General features: G+C 44.3%; 2 protein-coding genes across 3 annotated transcripts, besides 1 other annotated feature; both read right to left on the bottom strand.

Annotated features, from left to right (window-relative positions):
• Positions 1 to 534: 534 nt before the first annotated feature.
• CG7101 (uncharacterized protein) lies at positions 535 to 2,067 on the bottom strand. The gene is made up of 2 exons (NM_133101.4): positions 1,515 to 2,067; positions 535 to 1,435 (listed from the first exon to the last, which is right to left on the bottom strand). Exons 1-2 carry the CDS (start codon positions 1,993 to 1,995, stop codon positions 858 to 860), a joined length of 1,059 nt encoding a protein of 352 aa, NP_573329.2. The 5' UTR covers positions 1,996 to 2,067; the 3' UTR covers positions 535 to 857.
• A 184-nt stretch (positions 2,068 to 2,251) lies between these two features.
• Positions 2,252 to 19,361, bottom strand: CG42450 (uncharacterized protein). 2 transcript variants are annotated; one of them, NM_001272762.2, is made up of 11 exons: positions 18,860 to 19,361; positions 12,616 to 12,882; positions 11,346 to 12,324; positions 11,183 to 11,279; positions 10,151 to 11,066; positions 9,573 to 10,076; positions 9,043 to 9,150; positions 7,724 to 8,008; positions 7,506 to 7,658; positions 6,371 to 7,441; positions 2,252 to 6,265 (listed from the first exon to the last, which is right to left on the bottom strand). In NM_001272762.2, the coding sequence occupies exons 3-11, from the start codon at positions 11,991 to 11,993 to the stop codon at positions 6,205 to 6,207; spliced, it is 3,843 nt and encodes a 1,280-aa protein (NP_001259691.1). In that variant the 5' UTR covers positions 11,994 to 12,324; positions 12,616 to 12,882; positions 18,860 to 19,361; the 3' UTR covers positions 2,252 to 6,204. The 2 variants fall into 2 exon arrangements, with proteins under 2 accessions (NP_001259691.1, NP_573328.2); NM_133100.4 differs by lacking the exon at positions 9,043 to 9,150 and having other exon boundaries at positions 5,955 to 6,265.
• A 421-nt stretch (positions 19,362 to 19,782) lies between these two features.
• Positions 19,783 to 19,874: part of a mobile genetic element that runs on past the window's edge.

Below are 19,874 nucleotides of genomic sequence, written 5' to 3'. Positions count from 1 at the left end.
ACAATAGCAGTAGCAGTAACTGTTGCAGTAACAGTAACAGTACCCAGCTGTCGCAGCATTGCGCTCTCCGCTCTGTACCGCAACACTCACATCCAATCCGAACCGAACCGCTCCGCTCATTACTCTCCCGATCTTGGGGCCTGGAGCGGAGCGGATGGGTTTCACTGTTAACAGTTAACGCTGGGAGAGCGCGATCTCGACTTACGCACACCCTCGCTCAGGAGGCTCGCTGAGATTTTAAATTTAAATATATATAGAGCAACATGAACAATACATATGTTACATTCTATTATCTGTCTATTGGTGGAAATGGAGTATATTATCTGATTAATCAGTGTTGTGGTGATGATAAATATTACTCATAAAGCTGCACTATTTCATCGTTATTTTCAAAGTATTCATTTTAGTGTGACATTTTACATTATGTTAACACTACGCAGCAATAATCTGTAAACTTTCTTTAGGCAATCTTTCATTCTTTCAAACTTTCCTTAGAAAATATTTCAATTGTGCCCGTTTCTATTAACCTGACTTCATGTATTGATATTTTTTTATTCATATAAGTACATTGTCTTTCAGCCATCTGCTTGCTATATTAAAGTAACTATTCGCTTATGTCTATAGTTCCTAAGATGTAAATGTAAATCGTCTCATAAGCATTAATTTTACAGCAAAAAATAAAATACGATTTTAAATTCAAGTTCGTTTGGAAAAACATTTCCGATGACTAGGATATAAATTCAAAATATTAACGCTATTAAAACGTTACATTTATCCATTGCTTAAGTATATATTAATCGTAGTTCTGGACGTGAGATGTCGCTCAGGTATCTACGATTCCGGCTAGGTTGACTGCCCTACGGATGTTCCTCACACACATGCCGTTCGAGATCGATGGCCCGGAAGAAGGGCCGCACGCAGAATTCACAGGTGTAAGTGCCGTGTCCATGGCCGCGATCCGTCTTTATGTGATCGGTGAGGTGGCACCGCTGGGTGAATCTCTTTCCGCACGTGGGACACAGATGCGGTCGGTGGTCCAGGTGCAGACTGTTAACGTGCTTCTTTAGGTGATCAGCAGTGGCGAAGTCCGCCTGGCAAATACCGCACACATGACCGCGCAAGAGGATGTGAACACGTTGCAGATGGGACCGCAGGGCTTCTCGGCTGCCATGGCTCTTGCCACAGTAGCAGCAGTCCAGGGCACTGCGTTCGTGAACCTGCTCCAGGTGCCGCACCAGGCTCAGACTGCCGGGGAATCCGTTGGCGCAGAAGGGACACACGAAAACGCTCGGCTTAGCGTTCACAATGCACGACTCCTTGTCCAGGTCGGTGGGCCAGCCAAAGGTGAGATCGTCGTCCCAGTCGATGCTGGGCAGTATGTTCTCAATGTTCTCCTCTAGCATCTCAAGATCCTCCATTTCATCAACCTGGCTGTCTGCAGGGATCGGATTGAATAGTATTATTAAGCAGGGTATGCCATTAACATCACAACTACTCGTAAGCAGAATACCTACCTGCATCACTGGCCGTGGACTTCAGGGTACGCAGGCGATGCACCTCCTCGGCGTGCTCCTGCAGCTCCAGCATCCCGCTAAAGGTCTTAACGTCGTTGCAGTTGTCCGTGCACATGTCGCAGTAGAACAGCGACTGCTGGCCGTGCCAACTGGCAACATGACGGTAAAGAAACGTGGCTGACGCGTACTTCTTGCCGCACTGCAGGCACAGGAACTGGCCATCGTTGTGCTTTCGCTCCCGATGCCGCTCCAGCCGGGCCTCCTCGCCGAAAAGCGTCAGGCAGTGGGGGCAGACGAAAAGACGCCTCACCCTGACGGAGCACTGCTGCTCGTGCCGCTTGGCGGCCAGATGACGAGAGAACTCCGCAAAACAAACGCCGCAGTGGTACGTACGCTTCTTGGCCGGCTTCTTCGCCGCCAGCGGCAGGGCTCCGCGGTTGCTCGCTCCCGGCGCTTTTGGCCGGATGGGCACCGGTTCCATAATTTTAGCTTGTCCAATTAAAATTGTTGTTACAAGCAAAACTGCTCGCTGACTATCGATATCGGAAGGCGCGATTTGTTATCGATTGACCGCAAGTGCCGGGAAGCCAAAAGTGTGACTGCAGCGCGAAAGCTGAACAGAATATATCAATAAGCGGTCACATTTACTTACCGAAGTGTTCAAAAACAAAAATCAAACATTTTCAAATTAAATTCTTCATATTCCCATTGAAAAGAGCCCGCTCGTACATTTTCGTCACTTGAATATTTATTGTACTTCATTTAAATCATTTTGTATTTGAATTTTTTTTACATACTTTTATGGTTTTTAATTTCATCAGCATAATTCAATAATATATAGTTTTTGTATAGTATAATAATTTTATAACACGTTTTTCTGCACTGTGCAAATAATTTTCCCATCAACTTCTATTCAATTAGCGAATTTCCTTTTAGTTATTTGCGTGATGGAGTGTTGATATTCAAATTTCCTTGAATTCTTTAGTACAGTCTACATTAAATTGTTTTACATTTGATTTCATTTACCGACTAACATTTTGTTGTATATTCTTTTTTGGGTTTTTTTTCTCAAAATAATTCATGTTTTTAACACTTTTATAATAGTATAAGCTGTATACACTTATAATAAATGACTTGAATACATAATAACAAACGCCTCGGTTACAATCTTCAATCTTCACAACTGTATTCATGACCCAGAATTTACATGGCGTTACTAAAAGCTCTGGAATCTTATGTATTAAGCATATTGTTTTGCGCATTCCTGTCCTCTAATCAGTGATGTGAGCACTAATTATCCAGAAATTAAAGTAAATATTTGCAGGGCAATGCCACCCACCTGACGCGTGAAGTAGTACACACTTATGTAATCCATTAAACATACATAGTTATCGAATTCTTTGTTCTTATTATCAAAATGGCGCTGTGGCGGCTCAATCAATCCATCGGACCTCTAATGGTTCCTTAGTTCTATGCTCATCCGATACTCAAAAGTTCAAATAACACAATGGTACAACTTAAACACACAAGCAACATTTTTGGTTTCGAAATTCCAACACTACAATCGAAAAATCGCAGCCAGTTCTAAAAAAGACCTTTTTTCGATCATCACAAAAATGTAACAGAACTTCTTCATATTAAAAATGCACTTTAAAGTTAAACACTTGAATCGAGAACGTATGATCTTGTATTTGCATTTTCTATCAACTGGGACGATTTTTGCAGAATGCTATGGGTGGGGGTAATCACTTAAATGCACATCAAACGTTCAATAAAAGCGAAATGGGATCAAATCAGGTAACAATTGAATACGATCTAATAACACGATTATCCATTAGCTAAAGTTATTCTTTGTTGCATGCAATGATTTAGTAACTTATTCACACTTTTATTCGAACATTTTGAGTACCGGGGTGGAGTAAAGTCGACAGCCGCGCTCTTGTGTTATATTTTTGTGTTTATGTAAGATTTCTGTTTCGGCAAGGAACCCATAAATATGCATGGGAACACTTAGTGTAAGCGATTAAAAGATATTCTCCATTGACTACTAAAAACATTCGGAACTTGTTCTTGCGATTTGCGTTTAAAGTAATTCATATCTTGCCTGCATTTGAATCTTTTGTTGTAAACTCTTAGTAAACTATTCATTTTTGGCATATTTGACTTACAACAACGGTAATACAAAAAAGTAAATGTACATAAAAAACAACAACAATACAATTTTCCTCCGCATTTACTACAACTTCCTTGGTGTTGTTCTAAAAGCTGCTATTATATATTTCGACAACAATTTCGGAACTGCTGCTGCTGCTGCTGATTTGTTCGGTTTGCATTAGGTATTCTTTTTTTTTTCCTTTTTTATTTTTCACTTGTATCTGTATTTTTGAATTTTTCATTTTATATTTTATTCTTTAACTCTTTAATTGCTCGGCTCGCATGAAGCAAAGTTAACGGTGGTTTCATGTACACATTTTGTACGCACGCCCTACACATCGGCACATCGTTCCTATTTTTCTATATGCTCTATAAGTTCAATATGCTCTATACTGATGTATGTTATGTACTCCCCGTACCCGTACCCGTACCCATACCATCGTAATATTTCGTAATATCTATGCAACACTGGCTTTGATTTTCGGTACGCTCTTTACATTGGGGGGGATATCGTTTTGGGGACTTACATATGTATGTATGTACGGATCCTCGGAATTTAAGTGTTTGGGTTTTCGTCTCGTTAATTGAAGTAGTTCAAAAATGTATGTTTAGCATAGAAAGCACAAAGAGAATTCAGATATTCAGATAATCGGATATTCGGATATTCCGATATTCGGATATTCCGAAATTCGGATATCCCATATAAAGAGATTGTTTACCAGCAAAACGGTTTTCGACAGTAAAGTAGCTAATTCATATGCACAATGAAAATAGAAATATATGTACTTAGATTGTAATAGTTCTTCGATAAGTTATCATCTTTCGATTCATATAAAGGTATTAGTCGCGAACAACCAGGATTTCATCTTAATTTGATTCTCTAATTTCTTTGTTTATCTGTTTCATATACTCGTCTCTTCTCTTCTATTTGTAAGATTCACATTAGATTAAGTTTGAATCGATCGAATGCAATTTGATCTTAGAGATGCGACCCATCTCGCCTCACTCCCATCGATGTTGGATCTACGAGTAAGAAGTGGTTAGTGGTTATACTAACTAACCCCACTGCGATTGTTTGGGCGGGCAGCTCAATACATTTCTAGTCGAATAGAGAAAATTACTAGGTAGGACATTGCTAGGACACGTGGGTATATAATCTGAAACGCACAAGTTGATCGCGCAAGTCAGTTTCGCATGGTCAAATACATAATACATAATCTGGCAATGTTGGCTATGGATTCTCTAATAATCTACATACATAATCACTTCTTCTTCTTCTAAATATTTTGCGTTATTTCCAACTGTGTTTCATTTTCACTGCACATCAATTTGGGGCTCGTGAGTTTCTGGCATGTACGCGTGAAATGAAACGGCTAATTAACTTTGAACTGAGATTTCAAATGGCAACTACTTGCGCAGCCAACTTGTGCATTTAATTATCCGAGGGACTTTTATTCTAGTTGGTAAATCGGAGCCATGGTTACATAGGCCCAACACTTTGTACTACTAGCTGAATAAATCTTGGGCTCTTGAGTTGGCAAGGGGCAAGCATGATTACCATCACCATCAGATAGTATTGTTCCAGTGTCCAGATTCCAGATCAAGTACCCAAGAATATTATTTATTCCAAGTACCAGGCACCAGCTTGCCCATTGTCAGCTCATCTTGGGTTCTCGAGGTCACAAATTTGCTGGGGGTCACAAGAGCTTTTCCAGGGGAAAATACATAGTTGATCGCAAATGGATTGTGAAAAGTGTGCCCACTGGCTGGCCTGCCTAACTTTATAATACAATTTATGGTCTATATTCATCTCGATCTTGATTACTGCTTTTTGACTTTGAGGGGGAGTATATATATATATATATATATATATATATATATATATATATATATATATATGTGTATATATACATATATACATATATATATGTGTATGTGTAGCTTCGATTTAACTATGGAAAATTGTTTCTTATGCGCAGAAAGATCATATACATTGTATACATTAAAGTGTGTCGTCTGCTGCGCCAAATCTAAGCTCCGTTTAATTATCATCGTATCGCTTTTTTACAAGTGAATCAGAAGGCGGCACTCGCGACTTTAAACACATTAATATCCATTTAGTTTTCATCTGATTTTTCTCGTTACTCTAGTTAGCCACGTTAGCCATGTTAGCCACTTGGTTTTGTAAATAAGTATGTACGTCTGTAGATAAAGTATGTATTTTTGTAGCATTCATAGACCGTTTTCATAACATTTCATTTCAATTGAAATTGAAATTGATATTTTCAGCAATAAACCACTGCGCCTCGTTTGATTCAACGGCTTCAAGAACTTGAGAAGCATTTAATATTTACATATGCATACACTCAATTATTCAAATACTTACATTTACATAATATGTTTGCATGTGTACGTATTATAATAGATACTCCCGCCGTACAATAATAAACTTAGCTAACCAGGCCTGGCCCTACTTCTTCAATGGCTTCCTTTTCAGCAACTTGTTGACCACCGTCTTGAACAGATTGGGCTTTATTCATAAGTATCCCAGTGTGGCGTATGTCTTCACGAAGGTGCCGTCGTTGGTGCTGACGTTCCTGTGGATGAGCATTGGTTGGGTAGAGAAGGAGAAGGAGAGGGAGAAGGAGAAAGCGGACTTAGCCACGTTTTAGGTGGTGTGAAACTAATGGCTTTATACTAACTCGTCTTCCCAGGGACACACCGCATTGTGGTCAGCTGCATCCATGCTGCTGCCGCCGGCCCTTTCGTGCGCATCCTTGTCCTTATCGTCCTGCGAGCTAAGTTTCTTGCCCTCCGAATTGCGCTTCTTACGCCGCTTACGCGCCTCCTCGTTGCTGGATGTGGGCGTGGCCGTAACCGAACCGGAGGCCATCACCAGTTCCCTGCTGCTGCTGCTGGCCGGAGCAGAATGAGAAGGAGGAGGAGCGGCCGGTTCGCACGGCTCATCGTCCACGGTGTCCACGTCCAGTTCGGCCAGGGGCGCCATGGAGGGCGCCGGGGTGGGTGCTGGAGGTATATAGCCAATGTCTATGCTATCAAAGTCGTCCACTGCATCCTTGGCATCGCCAAACTCCTGGTACTCATCGGTGGTTGGTGAAAGCTCGTCCAGAACCGTCTGCTCGATTTCAGCGGCCCTTTCCGCATCGTCGTCCGCCCGCATTGCTTGATCATCGGTGGTGATGGTGGTGGTGTTGCTCGCGGTGGCCATCTTTGCCAGATTCTCGCCTGGATCTGCTGTTGCGGTCTCAGCGGACACGGGCGTAGTTGCCTCTAACACCAGGACCTTAATGGTGGGCGGACTATCTGGCTCTGTTTGAACACCACTGACCTGCTCGATTAGCTCGATTTGGACCTCCTTGACCGTGGTCACAGTCGCCGTGGCCTCGCCGAACTGGTTGGCTTGTGTTGAGCAGGAGCTTCCCGGGATCTCGGTCGAATCGATCACCTGATCCGCCTGATTCTCGCTTTCTCCCGGTGGCGGCGTGATCTTCGTTATGGGCGGCGGGGTCTGTTCGGGTGTGGGAACTACTAGAAGCGGCGGCTCCGATATCGAGGACTCGCCCAGGGATATTTTATTCAGTTCCTCCTCCAATTCCGCGTCGACATCCGAGCCAGATGGCGGATCTTTGGCGATGCCTTGGCCACTGCCGTACACAGCACTGCGTGCCTGCAGCGGAGTGGAGCTGCTGGGCGCCACAGTAGGTGAGGAGGTCGTCGTTGGAGTGCGTCCTAGCTGGAAATCCGGAGTGGGGCTGCCAAGGCGAAAGCAGACGTTGAAAAAATTCAAGATGATTTGGCATGACAGCACTTGATTACCTTGGAGTAAATGAGACTGACGCCCGACGCTGCTCCGGAATGTTGGGAATCAGACGCTTTATGCCTGCTTCGCCGCTGTCCACGGTGTTCTGATGGCGAATGCCCAAATTGCGCTGCATTCGATCATTCACATCGCTGTTGTCCGAGGAAGTGCTGCGCATAAAATGTTGATTACTTGCGATCCAAACATCCGGAGTTTCTGGTTGGTGTGCGCCTACCTATTTAATCGCATTGGTTGCCCGGTGGAACTTAGGATCTTCGACGCTCCTGCTCCACCTCCACCTGAGCCAACTGCTGGAGCCGCTGTCGGCGTCTCTGTGGCACTATCCAGTTCCCACGGACACACGGATAGCTTCACTTGCGCCGGCGGCGGCGGTGGCGGGACTGATTCGGCTGGGTCATCCCACGGGCAGACGGCACTGCTGGCCGCCGCAGCCAGAGCTGTGGACGACGATGTGGACTCCGTGGCATCGAGGACGGTGGTCTTCGTCTTTGGCGTTTCTCTGCGGGACAAACCATGGTAGAAATACACACATTATAGCAATGCCTGGAAACCGTATGCTCTATATATACACATTTAGACGGTGGTTAAAAGGAATGCTGGTGTTCAACACGAAGACTTACATATATGCATATGTACAATTGGTAATAGAAAAGGGTAAGAGGCGCATGGGAGAAGCATCCGGAAACGAACAAGTCAAATCGGCCATATTTATCTTATGTCGAAATGGTACATAAATAGTACAGAACAACACACACAGTATAACAACAGCAAACATTCGAGCATAGCAACGATTGAAACAATGTATATTCGAAGACAGTTGGTGAAGTCTGGAAGAGAGGCGAGGCAAACAGGATCGCAGCGGTGACAGTGGTGACATACAGATACTCCAGGGGCAACTGGCAACTCGCTGGACAGACACAGATGACAGGAAACAGCAAAGTGGAAATGCCAAAGTCGGTGCATCCGACTATCCGATATATCCGGTACTCGATTCAAAACACAAGAGCTATGTATATCCTTTTAGTAAGATCAATCGGACTGGTATATAACAAAATAGAGCCTAAACTAGATAGGAATATTAACATGTTATGAATAGGACCTTTCTTTCAATAATATAGTTTAAACTTAAGGCTGAAGTACCGGTTATACTAAGGGCATTGCGGTGAAGTTAGACAACAAGTAAGTTTACAAAAGAGTTTAATGTCGCCCATTCCCCCAAAAGATGCAAACTCAAGTTAACAAATATATATCTTTATCAAATATCTTTAGTTGCCTAGTAGCTTGGACAAATAGTTGGATCACATAGATCGTTTCTTTTCGAAACTGTATCTCAATGATGGGCAGAAGAGGCGACAAGTCGAGGGAAACAGAAGGCAAGTAACTCAAAGGTCTGGGGCACAGATCGAACGATGAACAAATAAAGTTGTGGATAGGAGAAAACTAGCATTACGTTTAGGGGTTTGGAAAGAGTTTAGTTAGTACAAGTGGTAAGTAGTAAGCGTTTCGCAAAACCAATCAATAAACATGTCTTACGGAAGTGCCTGCAAACTACTTTCGCGATTCCCGTATGCCGCATATATCCCAATATCCATGATCGCCATGTGGCGCTGTGGCATATCGCCTCGATAAATTGAATCGCTACTGCAGTGCGTGTGTGATGTAAATTGTATGGCATATATATGATATAATCAATTGTTAGAGTATCAATTGTTGTTCAATTGTTCGGGGGGTTTCAGGTTTCAGGTTTCGGGTATCGGGTATCGGGTATCGGGTTTCGGGTTTCGGTTTTCGGTTTTCGGATTTCAGGTTCTTTGTTGTTTTCGTTCTAAAGGTCTCGTGCGCATCGTGAAAAAGTTAGTAGTATATAGTAGTATATATGTTGAATGTAAACCAAAAGCTTTGTCGCCAAAAATCAAAACGATGTCTTTGCTTAGCTTGGCTCTTTCAGGCAAATCAAACATTGCGAAAAATCAGAAAAATTAGCTCTTAGCTGAATATCGATCGTATCGATTATTGAACTGACTCACTCAGCACCTCTCCATTCGGTCGAGATCTTTACTTACCTGAAGGGGATTTCGCTGAGATTACTCTGGGAATGAGAGTGCGGTACCTTGGAGCCGGCATCCTTGTTCACACCGATCACGGCTAGCTCGTGGGCGGAGCCCGTCAGGCTGCGATCGCTGCCACGACGACGGGCAAGATTTCCGGGGGGTGGAGCCTGCATCATGGAACTGCCGGCGGATGTGCCGCTGGGTCCTTTGGCCGCATCGCCCAGATTTGGCTGGCTACTCAGCGCGGCTGTCATTTTCTTCTTGGCACCGCTTACGCCGCCAAAGTTGAAAAAGCGCTTCTTGTACGACGGCTGTATGCCGGTGTCCAGCAGGCGTTTGTAGTGCTCCGACCGTATGAATCTCGGGTAGCAATCTTTCTTCAGCAACAGCATGTATATGTGCTCCGATGCCGAGTCAAAAGTGAACCGCGATGGATTCTTCAGGCCCTTGAGCACGCTCTCCATGGTCTTGCCATCAATATTAATCTCGCACGGTGCGCCGGGCTTCAAAAACTCCCTAGAAACAAAATAAAAAAAAAAAGATTACACACACATATAAAGGTGATCAAGTGGGGGGTTCATCATACGCACTCGTATATTTCGTTGACCTTTCGCGCCACTTGCGAGTGAGCGGAACGGCGCAATCGATTGACTGCTATCCAGAAGCGAATATTCTCGTGCGAGTACTCCTTCTCCAGGAAGCCGGTAAACTCCTGCAGGCCAGTGGGATCGGAGACGAGCTCCTCAATGGAGATGGCCCACCGCTTGACGCGCTTCTCTGTGGGAATGTCCACAAAGGTGTTGTTCAGCTGCCAAAAGGCAATATCCTCCGTCACCCATGGATTGGAGGGCAGTGCCGGCTGCAGAAAGAAATCGTATTCGGAGAATGTCTCCGAGTAGCAAACGAGCGACTCGCAGGCCTGCGACATCTTCATCCGCGTCCGATTCAGCGACTTGCCCAAGTAGTCAACGTCGCGCTGCATGTCATCGACAGTCTTTTTTTTATTGGGCTTGAGGCCCTGACGATCGCGCGAAGGCACTGGACAGGGCTCCAACGGAGTGAACTGGCCAGGTGGTGGACGGTGAACTCTCCAGTAAGCTCGTTCCTGCGAGTCTCCCACGATCTTGTCACCTTTCTTGCGCTCCTTGGCCAGACGCACCTGCTCTTCGGCCTGCATCGATATGAAGTCCCACTTGCCCTTCAGATTCTTGTGCAGCGAGGCCAGCGCCTCCGCCTCGTAGTCCTCCAGTGCGTGGCGCTGCTTGTTGCGCAGCGATCGCTTGGCCAAATAGATGGCGTACTCCACGTTATCCGGCGCCTTGTGCTGCCAGGGCCAATAGTAGGGCGTTTGGAAACGATACAGCGACGAGTCGTCCTTCACGGTCAGCGTCTTTGAGTCGTTGACCGGAAAGAAGTAGCCGTGCAGACACAGTTGATTAGCAATGTTGAGGGCCTCCGACTCCTCGATTTGCAGGCGATCCATTAGCCATTCAATTAGATCGTATCCTAAAAGTGGCCAACATGCAATCAGCAATCATTATTTAAATGGTTATAAATCCTTATAAGCTAAATGCAAGTTAAAACGAAATTGTGACGATTGGATGATGTAACGGACCACTTACCCATAAACGCATATGGTATGGAAGTCAGGAACATCTTCTGCTGTCGCACAGGCACGCCATGTTCCTGATCCTGCATCTCACGCACCAGCATTTCCATCTAAAGAAATGCCAAATATATTGAAGTAATTCAATTAGGATATGCCAGGTCATCCAGGTCACCCACCTTATCGAAAGCCATGGGTCGTGATAGCTTCTCGATGGCCTGCTGTTGGTTGCCACTGCCGCCGCTGGAGCCTAGTAGTCCACCGCCTGACCCACTGACGGATATGGAGCCGTGATGGTGGCTTTGTGTCGCTGAACTCGGCGCACCTGCCGGATGCGGTTGCTGGAGCTGGTGCTGCGGCTGTGGCTGTTGTGACTGTGACTGCTGTGGGGCATGCGGATGCGTATGCTGGTGGTGGTGCTGCAGGTGGTGGTGACCCACCGAGCTGCCGCTGAAAGCAGTGGCTGCCTGCGTGGTGGCCGATATGGCCGTGGCGGTGGAGGCTAGGGCGGGACTGCTGCCGCTGTTCGCGTTCCCGCTGCTGCTGCTCGTGGCTGTGGCGGCGGTGCTACTGGCATTGTTGTTGCCACCCGCCGACGGCGACAACTGTTGCATGGCTTGGAGCACGGCATGCGGCTGAAGACTCAGACTGGTTGGCTTGCTGGGCACCAGCGATAACTGGGCCTGTGCCGATGACTGCGGGTTGGGTGTGGTTGCACCCGGTCCCGTGGCTGGTGCGGATACGACCACGGGCACAAGGGCCGCCGACTGATTACGGAGCACCAGCTGCCGATCCCTGTCCGGCGGCACACCGCCGGGTGGTTCCATGACCGCTCTGCCCGCTGGCGCGGCGGCGATTTGGCTGCCGTCACTGGCCCGTCGGCCTCGTCCGCCTCCTCCTCGTCCTCCTGTTCGTCCTGGTTCTTAGTGATCCGCTGGTAACAGTTCGGTTTGGTTGATATATATCAAAGTTGCTTCGTTCGGAAGTGTGCTTTCATTTACGCGTTCCGGATGTATCCGTTCGCTTCATGATCTTTAGCGCGATTTATTATCCGCTGAATGAAGTATTCGGTGAATGTGTCCTACTTCTAATTGTGTGCGTTTGCTCTCGGTTTTAGTTACCCGAATTCCATCATGTCCTTGTGTATGGAAATATTTGCTGAAAATAGGTTCACTAATAGTTCAATAAAATAACAGAAGAGATATGTACATATGTATCTCAGGATGTCTTCAATGTCATCCATAAGAGTGTCGAAAAGTACGCTACAATATTTTAACGAGGGGTATCATGATGATTCTATTTTCGTTGCATACTTTTAAACACCCACAATGTGCATCAGGGATGGTAAACAATTCTGATTAAATCCCATCGAAGGAAAGCACCTTACAATATATGTATGTACATACGCATCGCTGGAAAACTTGTCGATTGACTAACGAGCAAACTTACAATGTTTCATGGTTCGGTCGGGTTGGCTTCTCCTTTTCTTTCCGTTAAAAGTGACGCCCCCAGTATCGCCTATCGCCGGCGAAGCCCTTGTGGAGTGCCCTCTTCTCGGCCAGCTTGCTGTAGCAACCACCGCAAGATGCTGAACTGGTGTTTAAATTGATTGGGACTCCTTTTACTTATTCGATCCATAAATAGTCCGCTTTCATGGCCTCCAAATGGCGGGTATTCAGTGTCAGGACCTTAAAGGCGGTGTGTGCAGGTGAAAACCTACAAAAGACGTACAGAAAATACATCAATTTATATGCAGCTACTGTTTGTACATACATACAAGCCAACTAACTTGATCATTTCAAGCATTCATTCAAATACGACGTCATTTTTTATTGCATACTTTCAGACATCTTTTTTAAGTGCCTTCAGCAGTCAAGTGCCGCTGGCGGTAACTCCCACCTTAACCCGGAATTTAAACGGAAATACGTTTTTCTGGGCCAACTTGAACAATTTACCCCATTCTACCCACGTTTCAAGCTGGCCTGAAAGGATAGCAAGGATATACAGGATACTATTTTTTATATCCTTGAGGTTACCTCTATAGTTTCATGACTATGTCTGACTCATATCGTATGTACATACATATATTTCCAGCATAAATGCTCCGAGTTTAGTGGCCTTTCAAAATGATTTTCCAACTAACAATATAACAATATAACAAATTGTTATGCAGCTGCGAGGGTATTCGACTTTTGGCTCGCCAAGCGAGCTTTTCATTCTTGTTATTTGTAGTTGCGTGCCCGCGGCAAACTTGTTTAACCATTTTGTCATTAACAAACGCACTTTGCCCTATCGACCTCTTTCCGCTCCAGTCAAATACCAGTAGAAGATATACGTAGAAATGGAGCCGCTTGCGTGCGTCTCCAATGTGCCAGCTTTACTGCGCCTCCTTTAATGATAGCATTTGAAAATAACAAAGGCTGTGTTGGGCTTAAATTGGCAGAAATATGGGTCTGTGACACCAATAATGGTAACTATAAGATGCAGGCGAACAACGCCCCTAAATATATATATTCAGGAGTAGGGAGATTTGGGGCCACAGAAAAATCCCTATACAGGTGTTCAAAAGTATGCAATGGGTCCGATTGAAAGAGCTTCAATTTTGGCTACATACTTTTTGGCATTATCACAAATGATAATAATTTTCATTTGTTTTCCAAATGAGAATGAATGTTAGTGCAGCTAACACCTAAACACCTATAAAGGTATCCAAAAGTGTGCAATCGTTAAGTTTGCTTAATTTGATACTGATTTCATTTGTTTTCCAAATAAGAATGTGTAGCTTCTTGATAGCCTTTCTTCATTGGTAAAGCGGGGTCGCAGAAAAAGACCCATAAAAGTATCCAAAAGTAAGCAATACTTTGCTGGGAAATTCCAAATGATACTAAGCACATTGTTTTGTTTTCGAAATAAGAACTTTTAGCTTTTCTAAATCCTTCAGTGGGGCATACAAAACACGCATAAAGGTGTCCAAAAGTATCCAATAGCTGAGTTCGAAAGTTGTTTTATTTTCGCTGCCTACTTTTTGGCATACTCGCAATACTTGGCTGCAGAAATGAGAATATGTAGCTTCTTGAATCCTTCTCTAGATATATGCCCGCTGGACTGCGAGGCGATAAAGTCAATTTAAACATCCCCGGGGCCATTTCAATCCAATCAATAATGCACTATACGCTATCTTTCCGCATCGATTTGTTCATTTGTCAATCAAGCGGAGCTCTGGAGCTCTGGAGCTCTAGGCTCATGCTCATGGGCACCAGAGCATTAGGTGCCCACCTTATGTATGTGCAGAGTGAACGCTTCTAGCAAATTAAAAAGGATTTAATTAAATTACGTAAGACGTGCCCGGTGCGTACTTAGCGATGATGGCGAACCACTCAAAAGGACACACGCATGCATTTGCGTACTTCAGCAATTTGCTGGGCAAATCGGGAACTTTACGGCAAACTTCTGAGCTTTGGAATTGTTTGGATTTGCAATTCTGCAAAAATCTGCACAAGTTCAGGATGAACAAATGTGGTTTTCCTACTAATGGAGGATATTTTTTGTCAGCGATTTCGTGAATATCCAATTAACAATGGGAGCTCTAAACTCATATTTCATCTTCATTCCTAATCAGGTGGTATAGGTTGCTTTCAATGCGGTTAAACTTATCTGGAAAACGCAAGACAATGTAACTAAGAAGGTATTTATTTACCTATACTTATGTATATATACGTATGTATATGTATATATTTATATATATATATATGCATATGGCAAACAGCGAGTGGGAAAGTTTGCTTTACTATATTTAATTTGTTTGCCGAGATTTGCTGTTCTAATTTTGATAAGTAGCGCTGATTTTGTTGGGCTTTGTTGCCGCTACTGCTGAAGCGTTTTCCAACAGCCCCGCCCACGTAAAGTGCCCGCCCACGCACCACCACCCCATTTCGCCCATTTAAATGTGACTTTTGTCATGCATTTGTCGCAGGCGGCTGCCCTTGTCGTTGTCGTCGTTACTGGGCCGGAAGTTGGTTTCAAACTGTTGGCAAATGAGTTTCCGTTTGCGAGGGAGGTTTCCTGCCTGCAGTCCTTGTTGTTTTTGCTGTTGACTCTCTGGCTGCCTTTTGCTCCTTTTTGCCTTAGCTTCTGGTTTTTTTTTTTTGTGCCAATGTTACATGCTCGCACAGTTAGCAAAAGTTTATTAATTTGCTGCACATCGGGTTTGCCCACTTTTTATTACATATTATGTGTCTTTGTGGACCCGCCCAACCACAATGCATATTGTTTCTCTTCCACTTTGCATTTGGACGCTACTCACCAAAATAAAAAAAAAAAAACACTTGCAATTGGAACTTGAAATCGGACAGCCGATGAAAAATTGCCAAAACATAATAAACAAATCTGGGCGTTTCGATGGTCTGTCCACAGCTGTGGACCTCTTAATAACCGATTGTACAAATAAATAAGTACTTAATGAGCTCGATGTGCATGCGATACAAATGTGAGATAGTTTCACATATACATATATTATTTCTTACTTATATTTATCACATAGGATTGCTCCTGCTACCAGCTACCTGGTACTCGAAATCCTGATCCTACAGCTGCCCTATATGCGCCACAATGCAATGAACAATAAACCTTTAAAGTAAACAAGTGCAAGCCTCTTGGCCAACTTAACCAACTCGTAAACAAGGCTGAATTAACTATGAGAAAGCACACACATATCCTTGTATCCTGGGCCACACACACACACAACACACACACACAACACACAAACACGGGATGCAAATTGACTCTGAAGCAGCATTTAGTCGTCCCTCGCAGTGCTGAATGCACTGAGCACTGAGTACTAAGTACTGAGCACTGAGCCCTGGCTAGCCCGACTATTGGGTACTGGGAACTCTGAGGAAACTGGGCAAGCTGGGAAAACTGGGGAAACTGAGGAAACTCAGGAAACTCAAGATGCCCACAGTTCGCAGTGGTAGGAGCTTATCTTTGCATTGATATTGATTACCATCTCGTGCAATGGTGCTGGTTGCACGGCGCAGTTGATGCGATTACAGCTGGCTGCTGGGCTCTTGAGTTGCCTTAAGCAGGGGGCTTTGTTAAAGGATTACTTTAAGATGCCCCATTGTTTACGTTCTTTTGAGGATTTAATCTTCCCACACATTACTTTGGTCAAGGCCACCGAAACACTGACGCTAACGCCTACGCCCACGTCCACCCCCAACGCCCACCTTGAGCCCACAACTGCAGCAGTGCATCGGAACTAAGACTATGCAGGCACACTGCAACGCCGTCCCAAAACTGATTAGATACAGATCCTGGCATTTGCCACTCGACCTGCGCTGCATTGGCATAACAATAGTCGTTAATCACTAAAGAGGCCATAAGAATACTTGGAAATCATGAAATCTATTTTAAACGAAGCCTTAAGGAGCTGTTATTTGGAATTTCAAAGGGCTTAAGGCTACCAATTAAATGGAAAGATGAATATTAAATATAAAGGAATTTGCACGAAACAGCTTAGTTAAACTGTACGGTTAATGAACAAACGGAATCTGTTGGGAATGACCAAACGGATATATCTTTATATATGTATGTATCTTTAAGAAGCTAATCTTATTTGACTGGCCAAATTTTATAAGACACAATCCTCTGCGGATTTTTAGAGCCGCCTGGTCATGTGATATGGGCGTCGTGGTGCCCCATTTGAGTGAACTGGTCTGTCCTACAGATGAGCGTAGTGGCGATCGCTCTGCCGTTTTCCATCAAGATCTGGCTGAGTAATTACGCCGTAAATGCGAAAATAACAGTGTGCAGTGTAGAATGGGGAATCAACAATGCCACGTCGGGATTTGGTATGTACATATGTACATACATACATGTACGTGCTGGCCGGAGCTAAATTTGTTTGTACTCTTTCGATATTCGGATGCCATAAAATAAGGCCGAGCCATCAAACATATTTGGCTAGACATGCGATAATGGAAGTGTACCATGGGTACCATACACCATTTATTCACATCGATATCGAACTACTTATTCGTAATATAGAACTTTAATTTAAGGGCAGTTCATGGATCGACTAGACGTCCAATCAATTTTACCCAGGGAGAGTAATTGGCTGTTTTCTATAACTTATGACTGCGCGCACATGAACTCACACATCTGGGAATTTGCTGAAAAGAATTTCACGTGCGTACGAAGAAGAATAGATAAACAATACCTGTTTGGGGGATCAGTGTAGTGTATATCTAATAGTGACGATAAGGCATTGAGATAACAATTATTCGAGGGTTACACAGGAATTAACCATAATGGTGGGCGAAAATATGCAACAGAATGTTATTAGTTGCATACTTTTAGACACCTTTCACCGATTTTTAAGGTTATGTGTAAGTTTGTCATCTACGACCACTGGCGATTATCGAGAACTACAACTGATATCTAAATAGTGTTCTGACTTCATGTTTAGTACTGCGTACAATGTTCGTAAACAATTCGTATTTTGGCATAGCTTCGAAGTTATAAGCCAAGAGAACGGTGCTCACATCAACAGTAGACAATGAAAACGTCAAGGTTAAGTTTGGAGTTTCCCCACCACCAGCAATGTTTTGGAGCTTCGCCCAGCTGAACCAGCTGTCTCCCATTACTTTTGGGGTCGGCCTTCGTGAGCCAAGCTGACGTAAGGCCGAAAGCGTTGATCGACTTGGGCAGGCTTCACTGTAGATCGAATCAACAAACATTTTTACAGACTTTCCTGGCCAACGAACACCACTGTCGAAGGGGGAATACAAGCTAATAAACTAAAACGGTACAGTATCAGAGAAAGTGTGCCTATAGGGGGACTATATTTCTATGTGCGCCCGTGTGTGTGTGTGTGTGTGTGTGTGTGTGTCGGGTGCGGGTGCTATTGCATGCGTGTGTGTAAGTGAGTGTGGGCGAAGAGAGAGCTTTGATAGGCGCACACACACGCATACACTCTCCGGTTTTTCTATGGAGGGGGCGTAATTGATGATGATTTTGCTAGGGTGCCTGTTTGTGTGTGTGTGTGTGCAACAACAATATCAACAACCAGATAGCAGCAGCAGCAGCAGCAGTAACAACAACAACAACAACAATAACGCCAGAATACTTTGCGCAAAAACAGTTATTTCACTTGGGGAGTTCAGGACTTCGCCGCTGCTGCTGCTCTTTTTGTTGCTTTCGTTGAACTCTCTCACACCTTTGGCTATTCGAAATTCGTTTGCAATAACATACAATAAACAAAAATCACCAAGTACACACATTTCCGTATTTTTATACAACCGTGTGTATACACACATACATACATACACTCATACACCCAGTGGGCAATTAAATATTTACGTCCACCGAGCCAGCTGGTTCGCAACTTCTCCCGGAACTCTCACTGTCTTCTCCGCCACACCACACCACAGCACACACACCAAATTGTGTGTGTTGGTGTGCACACTCGCAGCACACACTCCCACAAACACACACATACCAGCGTCTGGGTCAAGTGAAAATGTATTATTGGGCACTTTTCATATTTTCCACATGCAGACGATTCTCTTTTCTCCGCGTATTGTTCACATTTTCACTGTCAATGTTAGCATAATTAACGGTGTTCGCACTTTCGCACACAAACAAATACATCGTTTTTTTTCCTCATTTTTTTTTTTTTGTCTTCTTTTGCTACCTTATTGCGTTGCCTTTGCTTCGTTTTCGCTTTTCCTTCTCCTTTTCGTTTCTATGTATGGCCTTCTCCTTCGGGGACTCTCGCGACTTTCTACAAAAAATCGTTTTTGCGTATTCCCTTTCGTTGCACAGCACTCTCACCGAAATTGATAAAAAAAATAGGAGAAAATCTCACTAAACAAAAAGAAAAAACCAGGCATCTTTCGAAAATGCAGCACACCACGAACCGCAAAGAACACACAGCACTTTATAAATCGATTCGAAATTCCAATTGTGCGATTGCAAAATACAGAGTTCTTCTATTCTTCTTCTAGTTGGGCCTTCTTGTTATTCCGCCTAGCTGGTGCTTATGTCTCCATGTTGCCCGATGCGATTTGGATGTGCTCCCTGAACCCAACGCAAAAAAAACACCGTCAGCGCGAGCAAACGACGCACGCACGACAAGGACGTCCGCCGCACACGATACTTTGAGCCAGTGTCCGCATGTAGGAAAATGGAAAATGGATTTTCCTGCGCCACCAGCGCCAGCAGCAGTAGTCTCCATTTTTCGGCAACCCGAATGCCAACGAGCGAAACGAAACGAATCAAGAAGAGAGCGGCAGAGAGAGTAGCGAGAGCGAGAGCGCCAGCGCCAAGTTTCTCGGGTGGAAAAGCTGCGGTCAGCCCTGTGGCAACGCAGTCGGAAAAACCAGTGCCCGCGGCCCGCTGGAAAAGCTAGGCTGCCCGCGAACTTTGCCACTGGAAGAGGAAGATTGCACGAAATTTCGACTCCTTACAACTATCGCTTTTTTAGGCCATCTCAATCGCGAATGTAATACTCGTTATTTTTTAAAACTTACGGCGATTCACTTGATGTAACTAAACGGTTACTCGTTGCGGCAATTCCATTAACTTATCGAATTTTTATCATAAAGTTACATTAAAAACAAGAGAAAATGCAATAGTCAAGTTTCCCGACTATCAGATACCCGTTACTCAGCTAGTCTGAATGTGAACGCGAAATTGCATAATTTTTC

This window comes from Drosophila melanogaster, chromosome X (genome assembly GCF_000001215.4).
Source record: "Drosophila melanogaster chromosome X".
Classification (NCBI taxonomy): domain Eukaryota; kingdom Metazoa; phylum Arthropoda; class Insecta; order Diptera; family Drosophilidae; genus Drosophila; species Drosophila melanogaster.
Note: the sequence above shows the minus strand (reverse complement) of the source record. Positions and strands in the feature narration are given on the sequence as shown.

Coding starts and splice junctions, on each gene's coding strand:
- CG42450 (NM_001272762.2), bottom strand. CDS start 11,993: ATGGAACCACCCGGCGGTGTGCCGCCGGACAGGGATCGGCAGCTGGTG. Junction 11,067..11,182: donor CATACCATATGCGTTTATGG/GTAAGTGGTCCG, acceptor GGCCACTTTTAG/GATACGATCTAATTGAATGG. Junction 6,266..6,370: donor GTGTGTCCCTGGGAAGACGA/GTTAGTATAAAG, acceptor GCTCATCCACAG/GAACGTCAGCACCAACGACG.
- CG7101 (NM_133101.4), bottom strand. CDS start 1,995: ATGGAACCGGTGCCCATCCGGCCAAAAGCGCCGGGAGCGAGCAACCGC. Junction 1,436..1,514: donor GTCCACGGCCAGTGATGCAG/GTAGGTATTCTG, acceptor CGATCCCTGCAG/ACAGCCAGGTTGATGAAATG.